At 48.7% G+C, this 16493-nt stretch overlaps 4 protein-coding genes across 9 annotated transcripts; all 4 read right to left on the bottom strand.

Annotated features, from left to right (window-relative positions):
• Window positions 1–1467: 1467 nt before the first annotated feature.
• LOC117842745 (ALA-interacting subunit 5) lies at window positions 1468–5812 on the bottom strand. Of its 4 annotated transcripts, XM_034723252.2 has the most exons (11): window positions 5246–5805; window positions 4379–4674; window positions 4007–4146; window positions 3729–3855; window positions 3405–3463; window positions 3221–3295; window positions 3004–3120; window positions 2819–2889; window positions 2447–2747; window positions 2073–2362; window positions 1472–1925 (listed from the first exon to the last, which is right to left on the bottom strand). In XM_034723252.2, the coding sequence occupies exons 3-11, from the start codon at window positions 4097–4099 to the stop codon at window positions 1889–1891; spliced, it is 1170 nt and encodes a 389-aa protein (XP_034579143.1). In that variant the 5' UTR covers window positions 4100–4146; window positions 4379–4674; window positions 5246–5805; the 3' UTR covers window positions 1472–1888. The 4 variants fall into 4 exon arrangements, with proteins under 4 accessions (XP_072147640.1, XP_034579146.1, XP_034579140.1 ...); XM_034723249.2 differs by having other exon boundaries at window positions 1471–1925; window positions 4007–4674; window positions 5246–5812; XM_072291539.1 differs by lacking the exons at window positions 4007–4146; window positions 4379–4674; window positions 5246–5805 and having other exon boundaries at window positions 1468–1925; window positions 3405–3446; window positions 3729–3993.
• A 509-nt stretch (window positions 5813–6321) lies between these two features.
• On the bottom strand, window positions 6322–9691 carry LOC117845467 (uncharacterized). The gene is made up of 8 exons (XM_034726515.2): window positions 9343–9691; window positions 8405–8557; window positions 8122–8298; window positions 7898–7986; window positions 7704–7768; window positions 7442–7544; window positions 6792–6902; window positions 6322–6636 (listed from the first exon to the last, which is right to left on the bottom strand). Exons 1-8 carry the CDS (start codon window positions 9491–9493, stop codon window positions 6508–6510), a joined length of 978 nt encoding a protein of 325 aa, XP_034582406.1. The 5' UTR covers window positions 9494–9691; the 3' UTR covers window positions 6322–6507.
• A 1411-nt stretch (window positions 9692–11102) lies between these two features.
• LOC117845418 (ALA-interacting subunit 3) lies at window positions 11103–13650 on the bottom strand. 2 transcript variants are annotated; one of them, XM_034726455.2, is made up of 9 exons: window positions 13496–13650; window positions 13202–13332; window positions 12839–12897; window positions 12665–12739; window positions 12459–12575; window positions 12300–12370; window positions 11916–12213; window positions 11440–11729; window positions 11103–11362 (listed from the first exon to the last, which is right to left on the bottom strand). In XM_034726455.2, exons 1-9 carry the CDS (start codon window positions 13567–13569, stop codon window positions 11311–11313), a joined length of 1167 nt encoding a protein of 388 aa, XP_034582346.1. In that variant the 5' UTR covers window positions 13570–13650; the 3' UTR covers window positions 11103–11310. The 2 variants fall into 2 exon arrangements, with proteins under 2 accessions (XP_034582346.1, XP_034582347.1); XM_034726456.2 differs by having other exon boundaries at window positions 13202–13418; window positions 13496–13615.
• Window positions 13651–13914: 264 nt separating this feature from the next.
• On the bottom strand, window positions 13915–15573 carry LOC117845419 (dihydroneopterin aldolase 2). 2 transcript variants are annotated; one of them, XM_034726457.2, is made up of 4 exons: window positions 15344–15573; window positions 14868–15092; window positions 14512–14716; window positions 13915–14390 (listed from the first exon to the last, which is right to left on the bottom strand). In XM_034726457.2, the coding sequence occupies exons 2-4, from the start codon at window positions 15040–15042 to the stop codon at window positions 14165–14167; spliced, it is 606 nt and encodes a 201-aa protein (XP_034582348.1). In that variant the 5' UTR covers window positions 15043–15092; window positions 15344–15573; the 3' UTR covers window positions 13915–14164. The 2 variants fall into 2 exon arrangements, with proteins under 2 accessions (XP_034582348.1, XP_034582351.1); XM_034726460.2 differs by lacking the exon at window positions 15344–15573 and adding an exon at window positions 15197–15337.
• Between the last annotated feature and the right edge of the window lie 920 nt (window positions 15574–16493).

Genomic DNA, 16493 nt, shown 5'->3' with positions numbered 1-16493 from the left:
CCGGATCTCTTCGCATCCTTGGTACGCTTCGGCGTCGACTCGTCGCGCGGCGTTGCTACTGTGCGCGCTTCCTGGCGTCCGCAAGACCATGCGTCCATGCTCACCGAGTGACCAAGGCCATGGCCATCGCACACCCCGCGCTCTGCGGCGGCGGTGTTCACCCGTGTCAATGGCGCCTAGCCCGTCGACGAGCAACTCGGTGAGGGGCTCACCATGGTGCGCGTCTGCGCGACGTGCTCCGGCTCGCCTAGGATACGGTAAGGCGGTTGGCTGCCGGGGACGCGCAGCAGATCCGGCTCGCGTTCCAGGCGTGCGCTGCGACATAACAAATCGCGACGTCGACACGGCACGAGACACATGGGACAAACCCATCGATATCGCCGCGGCGTGGTCCGACGACCTCCGAGGCGCCTGGCGTGCGGGCGTCGCGGCGCGGTCGCCGACCGGTGCGTGGGCGACTTGCTCGGACTTGGACGAGCAAGGAATGGTGGGAAGAGGTCCTTTTTGCGATTGCGCTCATCGATCTCGGACGGTAGAACCTAGGGGTGGACGGTATTTCATTTACCGTCCACCCCTGGGTACTCCGCCGCCCGCCTGGCCGCCACCGTCGAGCTCGTGTCTGCGGACGAGCTGGAGCCAGCGCTGCTGCAGGCCTGCAGCCGGGGCGGCTGGACCTCAGGCGCGCATGGTTTTGCATTCCGGCTTCCCGCCGCCCGATGCCCGGCGGAAGCGTCTCGTGTTTCCGAGCGTGCGCGGCGCGGAAACGATGGACGTGACGCGGCGCGGCGAGACGGAACGAACACCGCCGAGATCGCCCGGTGCGTCCGCATGAGGCTCCTTTTCTTTTCGAGAGGCGATCTCAACCGCTCGAGTCCGATCCGACGGCCTCGAGGGACCCACCCCTGGGGTCCTCCCGTCTCGGGCGTTCTCCTCGGCTCCTCGCTGGCGACCTCACCGGGCTCGTCGGCGACAAAACACACCTTCGCGGTTAGCTTCTCGCCTTCTCGACACGTTTTTCGGGCGTTCTGCTGCACAGGATCTAGGATGCGCTCGCCAGCGTGCTGTCTCGTGGACGTTGGCTCGGCCGCGCTCCGCCTTGTCATCGCGGCGGGGACGGGCTCGACGGCGGCGCCGCGGACAACTTGCGCGCGCGCGGTCATGGCAACGAGCCGCGGGGATACGACGGACCGCGTGTCCGAGTTCCCCTGCTGCCGGGAGGCGGCAAAAGCGGCTCGTGCCCCAGGCGTACGTGGCGAGGATGTGCCGAGTCGCCGGCGGCTGCAGGACGCCCTGCACCCCGCGCAGGCATAGCCCGCTGCGCTTGCGGCGGGGTCACTGGCTTACTGCAGCCTACGCACGCCAGTAGTCTTCCGTGGCCGCCGGCGAGGGGCGAGGAGAGGAATGAGGCGGCGGTCTTCGACACTGGGTCGGATGGGGCAGCGGGTCGCAGCAGAGCAGAGTACTGCAGGTGAAGCGGCACAGGGCAAATCTGAGCCCAGTGAATGATGGCTGATTGCGAGTTTGTGACCATGGTCCATGGAAGATACCGGTGTGTCTGTCTCATCCGATCCTTGGAACGTGTGGTGGCCTACATGTACGGCACCAAAGCATATTTGTTTATTTATTAGATTTATTCACTCTCCCTTCTCTCATTTCACTATATTTTTTTTAAATTTGAAAGGAGTCTTTTTCACTAGACAATTTCAGGTCAAAGTGTCAAACTACTGGAGAACTGACATCAGATTACAGGTCAATAGCCAGTATCTGTGACTGCTGACTGTACATTACCGTTGAATTTTGGGTGCAATTATTGCATACACAGCTACGAACCGAAGTTCCAAAAGAAGAAATCGCCGATCAGCGTAGCACGAGTGGACTGGAAGCGCGGTCATCGTCGTGCAGGCCCGAGGTAGGGTTCCTCCTTGCTGCAAGCACAACCAAGCAGGAGCAATCAGCGCAGAAACTAAACACGAACAGAGAGCAGCTTGAATCTCTGATCGATCGAGCAACGTCTTTGTGTCGAGACTGAGAGCAAGCAAGGTAGCTGCTGCCTCGGTAAGACGGTAACTCACATTGGGACAAGGAGCCAGAGCAGCGCGAGGACCAGCGCCAGGCCGAGGCACGCCGCGCCGCCGGCCAGGTACGCGCGGCCGAGGAAGGTGCTCTTGCCGCCCAGCACGCCGGCGGTCGACAGCACCACCGCCTTCCTCCCGCCGAAGCTGTAGGTGTTGTAGTTGTTCATCACCGTCACTTGTATCAGATCGCCGGCACGGAGGTCCACCTCGATCCTCCCGTACAGCTTCCGGAACTTCGGCATCGCCGCCGTCCGCATCCACACCATCAGATCCTCCTGCTCGCTCAGCTGCTCGTATAGAATACAAATCACCGAAGCAGGTAAGATATGCAACCAAAGCTTCCAGGAACGAGAATTCCAGGACAAACTTACAGGTGTTCTTGGATCAAGCGTCCCGCCGCCGATGAGTCCCCCGCTCTGAAAGTTCCTGGGATACACATGCTTGCCGAACAGGCGATTCCTGTCACTCCTCCACGAGATGCCACGCTTGTCCACCTCCAGCGTCTCGTTGCCGCGGGCAAAGCTGTAGGTGTCGTTGAACAGGCTCCACGCCACGAGCCCGCAGGGGACGATGGGGCCTCCGTCCGCGGTGGCTTCAGGCTTGCAGAGTCTTGAGTCTGCAGATGCCATCTTGGGGTCGCTCAGCTGCCTGATGCTACGGCTCCTCGCGTACCTGTGAAGAGAGCAGTAGTTTAGCTTCTGCGGGGAATTCGTCAGTAGAAGTGATGAGCCGCGTTTGTTTACCGTCTGTGGTTCTGGTAGAACCTGTCGAGTTGATAGTATATGTAAATCGGCTTCTTCATATCCCTAGGGACCTGCAAGGAGAAGAATATATAGCCTAATCTTATGAAAACTTTCAGTGTCAATGGAAAGCAGGAGGAGGACTTCGTCTTTCTACTTCCATTTAACAAATGATGAATTAGATTTACCTTGAGAACTCTTGTGCAGGACTTATCCTCTGAAGGGTTTTGGATATAAGCAACTGGATTGTTGCGCATGTTTTCCGGCACGCATGCAGTCTCATATCGATTTGCCAATTCAACAACCTATTTCAAGGCAGAAAGTCACTCCAAACTTGAATTTCAAGACCTGGGTCTCTACTCTCTACTACAGATCTAAATGATGCGCATCACAGTGCAAACATACCTTATTTGAGGTCGCGATGCAACCAAGACCTATCAGAATAAAAATTATGCCCACAGGCGCAATCATAGCAATAGTCTGATCACCCACAGCAAGTTACAGATAGTCATCAGATATCGATTTCATAAGCCATATTCGTGTTGTGATAGAACCAAGTAATGAAATAAGAATAAGAAATCGAACTCACAACGGGAAGAGTAAGTACAGGTTTGCATGCTGGAAGCTCCTGCTGAGTAAATTGATTATCTTCAACATCAATAGAAAAGATAGCAATAAGTACTTATCCAAAGTTTAAATTACAAGGTAACACCAAAGCATCCCATTAAATATACTACTTTAGGCTGCTTCTAGCTTCATTTAGCAAAAGGAAGGATCATTTGTGAACATAAAAAATTGCAAAAGCAATCACAGATATGATATAGAATTCTAGATTCACAGTCAATGCTAAGGAGAACAATTCAGGCTGGAGACAGAAATATAAAATTTTGCTTCTTTATCTGATGAAACTTACACTGAGGCTTGTTGCGCTTCTTCGTGGTGTCTGCCGGACCATCCTGGGTGGGGCTTGGTCCAGCTGCATTACTATTCACTGGTGGCATTGTCGTCCCTGGTGAAGAAAATGTCCCAATGAACCAGTCCTGCAAGCTTGAAGAACTTATTTTAGACAGGCAAATGGTGATGTAGTAGTTCCAGAAAAGCTTCACCACGAGAGTACAAAAGGAGGGAAAGCGTCAAGCAGGTTTAGGAATAGAGATGAAGCAAGGAACTACAAAAAGACGGAGAGACAACCTGTCCTTCAGAGCGTCTGGGAAACAATAAAGGTAAGGATCGTGTATGCATGATGTGATGTTGGCAGTCCTCAGCAGCACAGCAGAGCAACATTGGCCCAGTTCCTGCAGTCTTCTGCTTGGAGATGCTCCTGGATCCTTCTATACACAGCTTCCAGAAGGTCAGGAGCGCCACATTTTGCATCCACAAGCTCAGGTCATTCTGTTTACTCAGCTTTCAAAAGGCAGAAACCGAAAAGCAGGTAACCGAAATTTGCAAGACATGCACAAAATTTTTTGACATGCTGAAAACTAGAGCTGTGTCTCTTTTTTTTTTTGACAGACTATGAGATATAGGATAGCCCAGTCCAGTGACAAGTTAAACTACACTTACAAGTTTGTTTGGATCATGCCTTCCACCACCAATCAAAGCCCCATTCTAAAAGTTCTTTACATAAACACGCTTGCCAAGTGTGCTCTTTCACTCTTCCATGCTTATTCACCCTCAGAATTTTATTGCAATGGCCCATGAGTGAAGCTGTGTTTGCCATGGAACAGGCTCCAAGCTATGATTCCACAGGGGGCAATGGAGCTTCTATGTGCGGTAGCTTCAGTATTGCAATATATTCCCTTGTACAGTTGACCTTCTTTAGGATTTCTCTATGCTGATCTCTACAACTCCTCACATACCTGCGTTCCGAATGTATGATCAGAATATTTAACTTCTGTGGAAAATGGTATATGAAATACCAGACACATGTCTACCTTTTATGGTTTTGGTATGACTACTCAATTTGACAACGATATATACGTGGATTGGTTTCCCCATATCCTCAGGGACCTACAGCTAAAGCAATAATCTTGTGAAAACTTCCACTGTCAATTGGTTGCAGAAGTGATTCCCTTATTACTCTCAGACGACAAGTTTTTCTTATTTTGACCTTGACAATCTTTGCGCATTTCTTATTGTGGATATCGGATTTATTTTGTTTGCGCAGCATGTTTTATTTCCCGGTAGTGATCAACTACTTCAGCAACCTAATTAGAAGGCATCCAGTTATTCTATTTAAAGAACAAAAGGCCTGAAGTACTGAACCGCCCAACGAGACTGAAAATTAAGCTCACAAACACAAGTACAGGAATATCCTCCTGATTCCTCAAAGTTATAGATGTACTCATACATTGATGTCCGAACATACTCGGGCGGGAGGGTAGAAAAATTTAAAACAACGAAGATTGAGCGGAAAAACATTGAACTCACAATGCGTGCTGAAAGGTGTTGCTGAGTAAATGGATGATCTTCAAAGCAAGCATGAAAATTCAGATGACGCCCGGCGACGAGGAGGATGATCTTCGAAGCAGCCAGGACGGGGATGGGAGGCCGCCGACAAGAGAATGGCGAGGAGGCCGTCCGTGGCCTGAGGCCTCGCACTTCGATCCTCATCATGGAACATGAGCCGCGCCGGTTACCCCCGCCCTGCCGCTGGGCAGCATCGCCATGCCTAAACACCGCGGCTAAGCATCTCTGGAGTGAGGGTCGCGGCAGGGGAGATCCGGCAGGGAAGCGGGAAGGGGAAAGCGAATAGAGGCGACAGGCGAGGAGCGGAAGCATTAGCCTCAACGAGGCGGCCACCGCCGTCGCCGCCTTGCCGGAGCCAGTGGGGAGAGGATAAGCAGGGTCAAAGCGAAAATAGGGACTATTTTGGAAAAATAACAGGGTCCTTTGTGTAAATTTTGGAATAATCGCGATCCAATTTAGGGGTTTTTCTATAAAATACTGGATCGCGATTATTGATCGCGATCCAATTCAGGGGGGTTTATGTAAAATACTGGATCACACGTTGTTCCCGAAGTGCCGGCCCGTGAGCTCCGCTTGCCGCGCATATCCACGACGGCGGCGCGACCTCAATCTGGCCGGCCATGGCGGTTCCTGCGAACCACCCTGATCCCGCTTCGGTGAACCCATGCACTGCCTACCAGATCACTCGTATCCCCACCCCGATCGATACTCCCGCACTCGACTGATGCTAAGAACTTCAATGTTGAAGAGGGGAGGGAGATGGATGTCGGATGAGGAGGAGTGACCGCGGCGGCGACTGCCATGGAGCCATGGCCATGGACCTTCATGCCACGAGTTCCAAGCGCTGTGAAAGCAATGCAGTGGTTACTGTCCTCTATTTTCACTTGATAATTTCAGGTTAAACCTGTGTCACTGACGCCAGATTCTAGTCTCTAGCAGTAAGATGGCATGAACATCCTCGTATGTTTGATTTGAACCGACTCATCAGCAATTCGTGATTATTCGGATGCCATGAAAGGTTTCAAGATCTGGGTTCGTTGCATGCACACAACACAGTTTCTGAATTTCTGAACTCTGGACAGACAACCACACACAATTTCTGAATGTCTGAACTCTAGAAATATACATAGCTGTTGCTATCAACAATTATTCATCTACTTGGTAGTCCCTTGCACACACAGTATGACGAGAAACATGAAGCAGTTGCTACATAAAAGATAGACTCAGGCTGGTGCTTCATCAGTAGAAGAGAATGACTGCAGAACATAAACCGGGTCACCGACCTTGATGATCCTTCCTTTGCCATTTGCTGACAGGGATTCCTTGCAGACTAGATTTTGCCCAAAGTACACCTACAACGATTCATAAATGGTTAGTCTTCAATGAATTTGGCCACCATTACGAACCTACACCCTGAGCATCCTGGAGTAGCAACGCCACAGATAAGATGCCATAATGGTCTGACGATGAACAAAGAGAAGACAGTTTGCAAGAGATAATTAGTTACCTGCCGTTTTTTTGTGTGTCTTGGACGCAGCACTTCACCGGACCGAAATGTCCGCAGAGTTTCATTTGGTTCGATGCCAGGAGTTCCAGTTTCTTGGTCAACGGTAGGAACCTGAATCAGTCAACGCAGAAGCTGAGATTTCAAAGGAAAGGGTGCACACCTTAGTATCAAATTTATTGGTTTCCATGTTCCCTAAAAAAAGTATGGCCATCACAAATTATGCTGCAATCTCACGGAATCACCTCATAATACTATCATCCATTCAAACTAACAATTATCAGTTTTCCCACTGATAAATTATCAGTAGGCAACTTGATTTGTCGCTATGCAGGAAATAAGGATTTTTTTCCAACCCCAAATCATATAATTGCCACTCATCTCAATAAAAGGTCAATTTTAAGTGAAAACAGTATTCTGTTCAAAATTCATAACATTAGATATGCCAGGTTAACATCTTGAGCTACATCAATTATGGTACTAGTATGATTTAGAAAGCCAAGTGCCACATATCAGGAGCGCAAAGCAAAATGAGAAAAAAAAAACATGTCTGCATGTTTTATCGCTTAGAGATCAAAGAGTGTTACAAATGGATCTGATTGGAGTGCTAAAGATAACAGGGGAGTCAATAACAACAATATCAGTATTTTTACCTTGCAACAGTCGCGCAACCTGACACCCATGAATGTTAGCTTGTTGATCTTCACTGTTTTCCACAGATCCTCTGAGTATGGATGGCATCCATCCACTAAAAGACTGTCAAAAGATATCAGCTAGCTTAGTATCAATTATAATTTGTAAACGATAGGTTAGAAATTCACTAGGTAACCTTATTATAGTAGTTATCAATCACAACAAATAACCCAAGAAAGAAGTTGACAAAGTACAAACTAGCATGCGACTCTGCTTTCTCACTTTGCTCTGAAGCGGTTCATTCGCACAGGCTCCTTAAGAATCTCATTTAGTGCATCCAATGATCCCTGCAATGCAATGATCGAATTACTGTAGCGACGTTTGCAGAGAGCTAGCATTTGTCTGGAAACAACTGAAAAATCTGAACACTTCCCCTCCAAAAAAAAAAACAAAAAACAAAAAAGTCTGAACACTACCTGGGAGGCTATCAGAATTGGGAAGGCATCAGAGAACATCACTTTGTAGCCTTGAGCATAGTCCGGATCGGTCGGTCTAGTCTCCGATACTGTGAGAGAAAACAGCAAGACAAGCATCCTCTGTACTAAGTGACAGAGACAGAATGTCCGAGCAACAGAAATGCAAAGGCCTATAACACCAGGTATTGAATTAAGAGAACGCAGGTTTGAATCGATTTCAAAACCTTCTTTGAAGCGCACTAGCCGGCTGGGCTTTCCAAGGTAAGAGGAGAACCACTCGGCTGCCTCGGCTCCTTCGTCGTACGCAGAGCCAGACCATTCCCACACGGCGACGCCATCGATCGTGGCGTGCTCGGCGGCAAGAGGGATCTTCAGAGGGTCCATTCCGGGTGCTCTGATAACTGTGAAATTGAAGTGCTCGGATTCGAGTTTATAAAAGTGATATGTTTAGACTCTGCAGGAGTGTCCCCTGCAGGAAAATGAACAGACGGAATAAGTATACGATACCCATGTGGGAGTGGCTGGCTGGATGCCAGTCCTCGGCGGCGAAGGCCTCCGGCGGCATGTCGGCCTCGACGAGCGCGAGGCTGGGCTCCACCCTCTGCGTCACTGCACGGCCCTTGGTGTTCACCACCATCCACTGCCGATCCCACCTGAACCCTGCGCGCCAGGATCAGTAGCGTGTGTTAGCACCAGAGCTGGGACTTGGCCGTGCCGTGCTGGCACGGCCCAACCCTCTCGCGCCTCGTGCCGCATCGTATCCTAGGCACGTTAGGCACGTCGTGCTGTGCCGGCATGGCACGACAAACCTTCTTACTAGTCCAAACACGGTCCGTGGTACACTAGCCCATTTTAGTGCCATGCCAGCCCAAGCACAGCCCTTCGCAATATATGTGTTTGTTTTTTTGTTGGTGCTCATTTTCTTGCCCATATTTTTCTCTCATTTGTAAATAATAATTCCGAGGAAACAAATCATATTATATAAATGTTGTAGGTGAATGTTGTAACTACGAGAACGCAACATTAGTACGTTATGAATGACCATGATTCCATAATGATTCCATAAGGTAGATTTTGTGGTTTCGTTTCATGGTACTCGTTATGTTAGGCTATATGACACATAGAACGAATGATGCAAGGATGATGTAACTCGCATGTGTGCTAATGGGCTATTTTTTGTGCCGTCCTGACCCCAGCACGGTACAAGATACGTACCGTGCTGTGCCACCCGTCATACTGAGATCCTAGGCACGGCACGACCCTCGCATTCGTGTCATGCCGGCACAGTCCAAAATTTATCGTGCCGTGCTGTGCTTTGAATCATGCTAAAATATCGTGCTTCGGGCAATCCGCAAATAGCACGGCAAGTCCCAGCTCTAGTTAGCACTGAGCAGAGCTCGTGGCAATGGAGATCGACCAGGGCCAGAACGAGTAAAGTATAGTACCGGTAGCGGTGATAGCGGCCTGGGGCACGGAGACGCCCCTGCAGGACTTGACGGGGTACACGGTGATGGACCGCACCGTGGCCGCCGGCTCCGGCGACCCGCCGCCGCCAAGGAGGGAGGGGAGGAAGGATGCTGCCTTCTCCATGGCCATGGGCTTGTTTGCAGGCAGAGGAGACGAAGATGCGAGGAGCTAGCACACAATGGGTGTGAGATATATACACACACACTGCCAGTCAGACAGTGGAGCATTCAGCAATAAGCCGGCGGCGATGCTGCAAGAGAATACAAAGATTGTTGGTTGGTCGTTCGGTGCCTACGTGGCGTGTCATCGCGTAGCTAGCTGGTTGTTTGGGCGGCACGCATAGCAATTGCCCGGTGGCGGCCAAGGCCAACACTTTTCACTCTTAAAACCGAGTCCGGTGTCACGTTCGGCGTCATCCCTGACGAGACGAATTGTGATAGAATAGAAGGATACAAACGGTTGGTAATTTAAGTGGACCAGTCGAACTGTCCTACTGACCAAAGCACGTGCGGAAGCAACAATCCAACCAAAGGCTTCCGGTTCTGTATTCTTATATGGGGGCAAAATGAAAAACTCGACGAACCGAAGCAAAATAATGCAAGTGCAAATAGCTTCCAGCCTCTGTCACTGACGTCCTTCACCGTGACCCCATCCCAACCTCCCAAGTTTAGTTAAGTTGACGACGCGGTCGCTGGCGGCTCCCTCTTCCGGAGATAACATCACGACGCCATTTCTTGATGCAGTAGCGTTAACCTTAACTGCTAGCCGTGTCACCACTCACCAGCAGGCTGGCACATTCCAAGGTTCATTACCAGTTTTATTACCACCGGACCCATAGCCTCTCTGTACAGCGGAAGGAGGAGACGTGTGTTTAGTTTTGGGATCAAGTGGAATGGGTTGGGTTTAACTCATCTCATGTTTGGATGAGAGGGATGGGTTCATTCCAGTCTTTTGTTTGGTTGGAGGTGTTGTGAGGGATGGGATGGATGCCATTTTAACACCGTTAGCAACGGATCCTACCTGTTAGCTGCAGGGTCCACATGTCATCCTTATCCACCTTATTTTCTTCCTCTGGCCACCCTCCCTCTCCTCCGCGCCGCTGCTCCCTCTGCCCCCGCGCTCTCCCTCACGCCGCCACCCCTCTGCACACGCGGCCGCCGCTCCTCCCTCCCCCGCACCGTCGCTCCCTCTCCCCACGCCGCCGCTCCTCCCTCTCCCTCGCACCGGCCGCCGCTCCCTCCTCCCGCGCCGGCCACCGCCCCTCTCGCTCCTCCCCCATGCCAACCGCCGCCCCTCTACCCGCGCCGCTCCCTCCCCGTGCCGGCCGCCGCTCCCTCCCCGCGTCGGCCTCCTCCTCGTGCTCCTCTGCGCCTCCCTCTCCTCACGCGTGAAACGGACGCCAACGACGTGCATGCGGGTCCAAAACGACGGATGCATTCAACCCGCATATAGGAGGAATATTCCCTCCTGGGTCCGACCCAACCCAGATACATTTTCAACCAAACGCGGGTCGATGAGAGTCGAACTCGTTCCAACCCAATTCGACCTTCAAACCAAACACACCCTATATATCCTCCCAGCAATCACATCTTGTAACCACTAACCAGCAAGATGAACATTGAACGATCATCGCCATATTTTGGAGACACCGGGATACTGCATTACTGCTTGGTGCATTTTGTATCTCCTCAGTCTGAATTCTGTATAAGCAGCCAACTGCCCAACCAACATGTCTGAATTTACGGGAACCAAACCATTTTCACGCACGGCAATGGCATGCAAATGCAGCGCTGCAATCTGTCGGATGTACAGTATATACACACACGACGCAGCTCTATCGCTGTTCGTTCGATCCTAGCAAGAAAATCACCAACCGAACCCAAGCCTGAAAAAGAAACGGCTTCAATATAATCTGAACACGATCTTCTCCATCTAGGCACGCGTGGTCATCGTGCAGGCCGGGTCAGAGGGTACCGCAGCGCAAGATGCTCCTCTCTCCTGCAACCAACAAAACCCATCTACATCATCCCCAAATGCAGCTACGAATTTTGCAGAGGCTTAAGTAGGCCACTTACAGTGGGAAGACGAGGCAGAGCAGCGTCAGGAGCGCCGCCAGCGCGAGGCAGGCGAGGCCGACGACCACGTACCCGCGGCCGAGGAACCCGTTCTTGCCCCCCAGCACGCCGGCGGTCGACAGCACCAGCGCCTTCTTCCCGCCGAAGCTGTACGTGTTGTAGTTGTTCTGCAGCGTCACCGTGATCAGCTCGTCGACGTGGAGGTCCACCTCGATCCTCCCGTACAGCTTCCGGAACGTTGGCAGCGCCGCGGTTCGCATCCAGACGATCAGATCTTCCTGCCTGCTCAGCTGTTCAAGTTGTTTGTATATAAATGCGAAGTAGGTAACTAGAACTCACAAGATATGAATCAAGATTTTTCAAATACTGGCAGTTAGACCTCCAAACTCATAAAAAAACTAATAAGCAGATCTTTACTGGCAAACCAAAACAAGAGAGTTGCCCCGTGTTCCACTAACAAGTTCCACAAGACTTACAGGTATTCTTGGATCGAGCGTCCCACCACCAATCAGAGTGCCATTCTGGAAATTCCTCGGAAACACTCGCTTCCCAAAAATGTCCCCCCTTTCGCTCCTCCACGAAATGCCTCGCTTGTTAACCATCAGCACCTCATTGCCACGAGTGAAGCTGTACGTGTCGTTGAACAAGCTCCAAGCTACGAGCCCGCAGGGGACAACTGGGTTTCCATGGTGAGTAGCTTCAGGTTTGCAATACTGTGTGGTGTTGACCTCCTCAGGACTTCTCAGCTGCTTATCGTTACGGCTCGTCACATACCTGTGCTTCCCAATACGTTTTTCTTCAGTATAATACTTATTGCTTCCACGGAAAATCGTCAGCTAAAATGGCAGACACGTTTTTACCTTCGATGGTTCTGGTAAAACTTGTCGAGTTGATAATATATGTAGATTGGCTGCTTCATATCCTTAGGAACCTACACAAAAGAGCAGTCTCCCATCCAATGAAAATTTCCTCCAACTGAGAACAGACAAAGTTTTTACTTTCAGATGATAACCGTTTACCTTGAGAATCCTTCTGCAGGTCTTATCTATAGAAGGATTCTGGATATAAGCAACTTTGTTGTCAAGCATGTATCCTGGTACGCATGAAGTTTCATATTGATAGACCACTTCAACAACCTATTTGAAAGCAGAAAGTTACACCAAACTTGGATTTTCAGAATCGGGTTCAGAACACAGATTATATGTCCATCACAGCTCAAACTTACCCTATTTGATGCTGCAATGCAACCAAGGCCAATTGGGATAAAGATTATGCCCACAAACAAAAGTACAGGAATAACCTGATCGCCAAGAGTTAGTTAGAGATAGTCATCACATATTGTATTTCCAAGCCAAATTCATGTTGAGAAAGAACTAAAAATCAGGACAGTTGAACTTACTGTCTTAGGCGCAAGTATAGGCTTGCAAGCTGGAAGCTGCTGCTGAGTAAACGGATGATCTTCAAAATCAACAGAATAGGCAGCAATAAGTATTTATTTCAAATTTAAACCACAAAGATAACACCACTAAATAAATTACTCTAGGCTACTTCTAGCTTTATGAATCATGATCCTCCAATCTTGGAAAGGTAGTTTTCCAGTTTGCAGAACATCAAGTCATATTTCATGATAATCTGTAACAAAACAAGGTAGGAACCTACAGCCTGTTCATGGGAGCAAACACCCCAGTCCTCAAATGCAATAAATTCAGGCTAGAGATAAAGAAAAACAGAATTTTTGCTTCTTTATCTGAGGAGAGATTACACTGAGGCCTGTTGCGCTTCTTCATGGTGGCTGCCGAATAATCCTGGCTAGAGCTTGGTCCAGCTGCATCACTGTTTGCCAGCACCATTGCTGCCTGTGGCGAAGCTAGCGCCTCAATGAAGACTCTAGCCCTGCAAGCTGGAAGACCTTAATGCCCCCAAAGTGAGTGATAGAAACAAATGGTGATGTAGTGATTTCAGAAAGCTTCAGCAGGAGACTACGAAAAGGAGGCAAGGCATTAATCAGGATTAGGAGTAGAGACGAAGCAAGGAACTGAAAGGATAGAGAGACAACCTGTCCTTGAGAGCCTCTGGGAAACCAGAAAGGTAAGGATCACCTAACCCAACCATCCACGTCACTTTCCTCATGCTTCAGAAGACTTTGGTGGTTTGCCCAGGATATTATTGGCTTCAGAAGACTTTGGTGCTTCAGAAGACTTCAACCAATGGAAATCAATGCAGGGATTTCATAAGTATCACAGCCAGCGAAACAGCCAAGGAAATGTCACAGTGCAAGAAGTTTCATGGAGATTTCTCAGGTACAAGAAAGTTTCATTGATATTGCTATTTCTGATGTCAGTTAAGAAACTTTAGCTTATTTAATGAGGCCCACATGACAGCTCCAATTTCCTTATAGTTTTGACAGAATGGAACAAAAGAGGGTACAAACTTTACAGAACCATAGACTGGACACCAAGGAAGGAAGGTACAATATGCAAAATATCAACCAGGTTCATAATAATATCCAATGCCAGAATTCCATCTCCATCCAAGCTTTACCCAGAAAAAAAAATAGTGCCTACTTCAACTCCAATAGAACTGACCAATTTTGAGCCCAAAAAAAGATTCTGAGTGCAATTTTTAGTACAAATTGTTGTAGTACATACATCTGCAGAAAAGCAATGTTGAGCAGTCAAAGACGCAATTGACACATTGAATATGGACATGTCATCCTCACAGTATGCTAGTGCAGTGGAGCTCCTGGTGAACTTCCTGTCTTGTCCTTTCTATACCTAACTATCTCAACACCTAAATAGTCAACAATTCCTTGTACAGCGACATGAGGTTTCTTAACTTCAACCCGGACAGCAGATATTTGTGGGAACTTGAGCAATGTGGCACTTGCAATCTGGTGAGCCACTGACTCCAAAAGATTCTGAGATGGACCTTCAACCACATTCTTGGCAATTCTGCGGAGCATGGACACAGATCAGGACTTTGATAACATGAATGTATAAGTCAGGAAAGAGAATATGACAATAAAATAAAAAAGTCTCAGTTCATTGATCATACATACACGAACGCAGTTACCTGTAAATATCCGTGTAACTGACTGTATCAGATATGCTGTCAGTTTCACCAGCAGTGCTCAGATCCATCCAAGCATCAACATCTACAACAAACTTTTGGCCCAGAGTCTTCTCCTCCTGTTTCACTCCATGGAATCCATGAAACTGCAAACCTCTAAGCACAAGCTTATCCTTCCCAATCAACTCCCTTTCAGCCATAAGAGGACCTAGAACACAGAACAAATTCAGTTAGTCGGCACACGAAAGACCGCGCTTTCAAGTCTTCAGACCTTTTTGTGTAAGCTGTCTCAGTGACCGAAAATGAAAAAGTTGACAGAGGAAGTCAGCAGAACCAAAAAAAGCTCTGCTCTTCCTAACCTGCAGCGCCTCTTGTCGGTTGGCTGTGTTGGGAGCTGAAGGACGCCCTGTGAACCAAAGTAAAATGGGGATGCCGCTGCTTGACAGCAAGGAAGGAAGGGGCAGCGGCTACTCCTGAATTTGCCCACTTGGTGGGCAGATGTGCAATCTGACGAGCCCACAAGGTAGTGAGCATAACAACAGTTGGAATCCAGGAACACCCCACCTGCCTGCTGTGCTGAGAGCCTGAGACAGAGAAACAGAGTCGTTAGGCAGCAATCACAAGTAATGTCCCCATAACCTCTTCATAAACTTGAACGAAACCAATCTACTCGCCACACGATCCGCACCTAAATTTGAAACGCAAAAGGATTGATTCGCACGAAGAAAGGGTCACAGAATGCAGGAACTGAAGCAGAACGGGCAGGCAGCGAACAAGGGGAGAATCTCAAGGCGCCGCCACACCCTGCCGGCGGGAGGTGAAGGGCGAAGAGTACCTGAGAGGCTGGGGAGGACCGGAGGAGCCCCTGAGAATCCGAGACGGGGCGCATCACCCCGGAGCGAATCGAGGAATCTCTTCCGCCGTCCTCCTGGGCCGAGCTAGAAGGAGACGGCGGCGGCGAAAGACGACGCGAGGAAACGAACAAAGCGCCAGCGTCCAAAACATTCCTTTCGTTCGTCCTCGTCACCGTACGTACGTTCTGCGAGCATTTCGCTGATTTCATTCAAGTACTTGGCATATTTGCAGTGAGTTTTTTTTCCGTGCGCGCGTGATTTATAGATGCAGTAAACGCACGCAAAAGATGTAGCCTGCAGCAGTCGTTTTGTATCAGTTGCTGCTGCCTGTCAAGCTGTCATTACCCTCCGATTCCTTCTTAAAAGCTGATTGCGGTTCTTCTTTCATTTGGTACTGCATTACCCTCCGATTCCTTCTTAAAAGCTGATTGCGGTTCTTCTTTCATTTGGTACTGCTCCCTCCGTTTCGAATTGTAAATTTATTTTGATTTCTTTTTTCAAATTGTAGGTTCGTTTGATTTTTTTGGCTGCATAAATTTTGCTATGAAACCTAAATATAGTATATATCTAGATGCATACAAACATCTATATATCTAAATACATACAAACATCTATAAATTAAAAAAAAGTTAAAATGATCTACAATTTGAAACGGAGGGAATACTTTTTAACATCTGATTACGCCCGAACGAGTGTAAACAGCTGCTTCGTTCATGATCTGGATGGAGGCAAATTAAACAATCCCCTGTATACGTGAAGTTAGGGGGTGTTTGTTTCTTTAGTCCCTCCTAAAATTTCTGTCACATCGAATGTTTAGATACTAATTAGAAGTATTAAATATAGACTAATTACAAAACCAATTGCACAGATGAAGACTAATTTGCGAGACGAATCTATTAAGCCTAATTAGTTCATGATTTGACAATGTGATGCTACAGTAAACATGCGCTAATGATAGATTAATTAGGCTTAATAGATTCGTATCGTGAATTAGCCTCCATCTGTGTAATTAGTTTTATAATTAGCTCATATTTAGTCCTCCTAATTAGCCTCCGAATATTTGATGTGACATAAATTTTAGGAGTCCTACCGATCAAACACCCCCTTACTTGTATATATTGTCGCAATATG

Source organism: Setaria viridis, chromosome 2 (genome assembly GCF_005286985.2).
Source record: "Setaria viridis chromosome 2, Setaria_viridis_v4.0, whole genome shotgun sequence".
NCBI lineage: Eukaryota > Viridiplantae > Streptophyta > Magnoliopsida > Poales > Poaceae > Setaria > Setaria viridis.
This window is presented reverse-complemented; position numbering and strand designations above follow the sequence as displayed.